General features: G+C 38.6%; 1 protein-coding gene across 1 annotated transcript; it reads right to left on the bottom strand.

The window, feature by feature from the left end:
* Window positions 1–1,949: 1,949 nt before the first annotated feature.
* Window positions 1,950–2,891, bottom strand: LOC311610696 (olfactory receptor 11G2-like; the record flags this gene model as incomplete). The annotated part of the gene is made up of 1 exon (XM_084862218.1): window positions 1,950–2,891. The coding sequence occupies one exon, from the start codon at window positions 2,889–2,891 to the stop codon at window positions 1,950–1,952; it is 942 nt and encodes a 313-aa protein (XP_084718344.1).
* Window positions 2,892–3,698: the final 807 nt, after the last annotated feature.

The following is a 3,698-nucleotide window of genomic DNA, read 5'->3' on the forward strand; positions in this document are numbered from 1 at the left end:
GTGGCTCAGTGGTTGAGTGTTGACCTATGAACCATGAAGTCACAGTTCAATTCTTAGTCAGAGCACATGCCTGGGTTGTGGGCTTGGTCCCCAGTAGGGGGCATGTAGAAGGCAGCCTATCAATGATTCTCTCTCATCATTGATTTCTCTATCTCTCTCGCCCTCTTCTTTCCTTTCTGAAATCAATAAAAATATGTTTTAAATAACTAATAAACAAAAATAGTGTTAGTGCTGGGGTTATCTCAGAACAAAGTTTTTGCCTAAGGTTTCCTCATGAAGTATAATATTGTAAATTAAATTACTACTCTATCGAAAACAGAATAGAGAATATAATTGCTTCTGAGAGACATGTATCCAGAATTTGACAAAAAAAAAAAATGAAAATAAGTGCACCTTAGGTCTGGATAATAGTAATATCACAAAATCTATAGCTCTTTGGCTTACACTGAGTATTAGCTATCCTTCATGTGTCTGAATTTGGAAGATTTGGACCTACCTCCTAAAGTGTAGTATTAGCAAAGTGCAGGGAGTCAATGAAGTTAGCAAAACCCTACTGAGGATTCTTATTGGTTCTCAAAACTATACTTGCAATTATAAAATATTTTTAAGTAGTGTTTTTTATTTTTATTTATTTTATTTTTTTAAATATATTTTATTGATTTTTTACAGAGAGGAAGAGAGAGAGATAGAGAGCTAGAAATGTCGATGAGAGAGAAACATCGACCAGCTGCCTCCTGCACACCCCCTACCGGGGATGTGCCCGCAACCAAGATACATGCCCTTGACCGGAATGGAATCGAACCCGGGACCTTTCAGTCCGCAGACCGACGCCCTACCACTGAGCCAAAGCAGTTTTGGCTAAGTAGTGTTTTTAAAATAGTCCCTGATATTGAGATGTGTTGTTTTTTTTAATCTGGTAACCTAAAGAGTTGTTGGTTAACCATTTGCATATTTGCAATACATTAGACATTTGCTATGCTTTAAGAAAGAACAATTGGCTTTGATAAAGGCCATTAAGAAGTATGTTTCCAAGTCTTACTAATGTAAATTTTGCTGCTATGAACATGGGGATGCATATATCCTTTATGATTCGTATTTCTGCTTTCTTGGAATATATTTCTAGAATGGGCAGCACAATTTATCATAGCTATGATTTGGAAACAGCCTAAGTGCCCATCAGCCTATGAGTAGATTCAAAAAATATGATACATTTACACAATAGAATTCTTACCATTTGCAACAGCATGAATGGAACTGGAGAGCATTATGCTAAGCAAAATAAGCCAGTCAGAGAAAGATAAATATCACATGATCTCATTCATTTGTGGAATATAAAGAACATCATAAACTGACCAACAAAAATAGATACAAAGACAAAGAAGTATCGAACAGACTGTCAAACTTCAGCAGGAAGGCAGGGGAGGTTGGTGGAGGATAACATATCAACCAAAGGATTTGTATGTATGCATATAAGCATAACCAATAGAAACAGACACTAGGGCGTGAGGGCATGTTCGGAAGGGGGTGAGGGCATGTGCGGGAGGGGGGTGAGGGAGGCGGGGTGAGGAGGTGAATGGGGGGAAAAGAGACATATGTAATACTATATGTAATACTTTAAACAATAAAAATTAAAATTAAAAAAGCATGTAATAGAAACAAAAAGAGAAACTTGAAACTCAATTATAGAGAAATATATGAAAACCTTATTAAATTGTATTTAAAAATAAAGAAGTTTTAAATATAGACATATCTGAAACATAAGAGTAATAACTTCCTGAGGCTTAAATTATGATCTATTGAATTTTTAAAATTACCTTTCCAATATATGAAAATAAAATAAGCCAAAAGGGAGAAAATCATCCTATTCATCTCATGATTTTCCATATTTATTTTCCTAAATATTAATGATGCATTATATTAAATTTGGCTTTGAATCTTTTAGAGATTTGTTACAATGAAACATTCAGAATTTTCTTTAGTGCATCCTTCATATCTTTGTTCCGGAAATTATAGATAAGGGGATTAAAGAATGGAGTTGCCAAAACATAGAACAAGGTCACAAATTTCTGCATCCCAGAATAGTTCCCAGAACCTGGGCTAACATACATCACCATGACTGAACCATAGAACAGAGACACCACAGCAAGGTGGGAGGCACAAGTAGAGAAAGCCTTACGCCTTCCTGAGCCTGAGGGCACCCGTAGCACCACACTTAGGACACATAAGTAAGTGCCAAGAATGTACAGAAAAGTGAAAAAGATGATGAGAGAGCTAATGATACCACAGACTAGAGTAATTCCAGCTACTGGACTACAGGACAATGCCAGCAAAGGTGCCAGGTCACAAAGAAAATGGTCAATGGTGTTTGGGCCACAGAAGGTCACCTGAGATATTAGAGTCAAAGGTGTCAATAACCAGAGAAAGCCACCTACCCAGCAGAAGGCCACCAACTGAGCACATAGGCGATGGGTCATAATGTTGGGATAGTGCAAAGGTCTACAAATGGCAAGAAATCTATCAAAAGACATCACTGACAGAAAAAAGCATTCAGCAGCACACATGGAGAAGAGGAAGTAAAACTGGAGCAGGCAGCCCACGTATGAGATGCTCTTGTTCTGAGAGATGATATTGGCCAACATTTTGGGCACATCAGAGCTGACGTAGCAGATCTCCAGGAAGGAGAAGTTGGCCAGGAGGATGTACATGGGCGTGTGGAGTTTCCTGCTTGACCATACCGCACAGATGATGGATGTGTTCCCCAGGAGGGTCAGAAGGTAAATGAAGAAAAAGAACACGAAGAGGAGGATCTGGATGTCTCTGCGACAGGGAAAACCCAGGAGGATGAACTCACTGACGAACCCAGAGATATTAGTAGTATCCAAAGTCTTCATTAATCTGACCTGTGGAAGTGACATGGACAGTCAAAGACACAGAAATACTTACACTAGTTTTCTTCCTGGTGAAGAGATATATCTTTATTTTCCTCAATTTGAGTTACAATATTACTATCATCTCTTCAGAAGGTGAGTTGTTCTTTCTTCTTTGTCTCCTGCATTTATTTAATACACATTTTTGTACACATTACTGCCAGGGATTAGGAAATACGGAGTAGGGAAAACAATGAATAAAAAAGCAGAGACCCTACTCTTTTGGAGCTTATGTCAAAGATCAACAGTGTGGTGATGGCCAAAGGGAAGGTGGAAAGGGGCCAGGTGAAGGTGGGCAAAGGAAGGCAATGGATGACATATATAATAATATAAACAATAAAAATGAAGTTTTAAAAAAGATCCTACCCTAAAAAGGGGGAGGTGACTTAGGGATTCTGTCCTGTTTGAGTTCTCTGGGAATGGCACCCACTTCATATCCCATTTCCACACAGACACAATAGTGAAGCTTATCGGCACTTTGCAATAACACAGTGTCTTCTTCAGAGGGCATGATGAATAAAAGTGGACAGTTGCTTTCCGTGGACTCACTTGAGGTCAGCACCTGAGATGTTTCAAAGCGCCCTCCCCCCAAAAAAATATAGGACCCACATGACAGAGGCCTCACTGCCAGTCTGACTAGTTCAGACTTAATTTGCTAGTCAATGAAAAACAACTGCAGCTGGTCTAGTATAAGAGTAAAATGATCTAGGTTTATGGAAGCTGCATTTGAAAGACCATTTGCCAGACAATTACAGGGCAATGAAATTATCT

This window comes from Pipistrellus hanaki, assembly GCF_964339955.1.
Source record: "Pipistrellus hanaki genome assembly, chromosome: 1".
Lineage (NCBI taxonomy): Eukaryota > Metazoa > Chordata > Mammalia > Chiroptera > Vespertilionidae > Pipistrellus > Pipistrellus hanaki.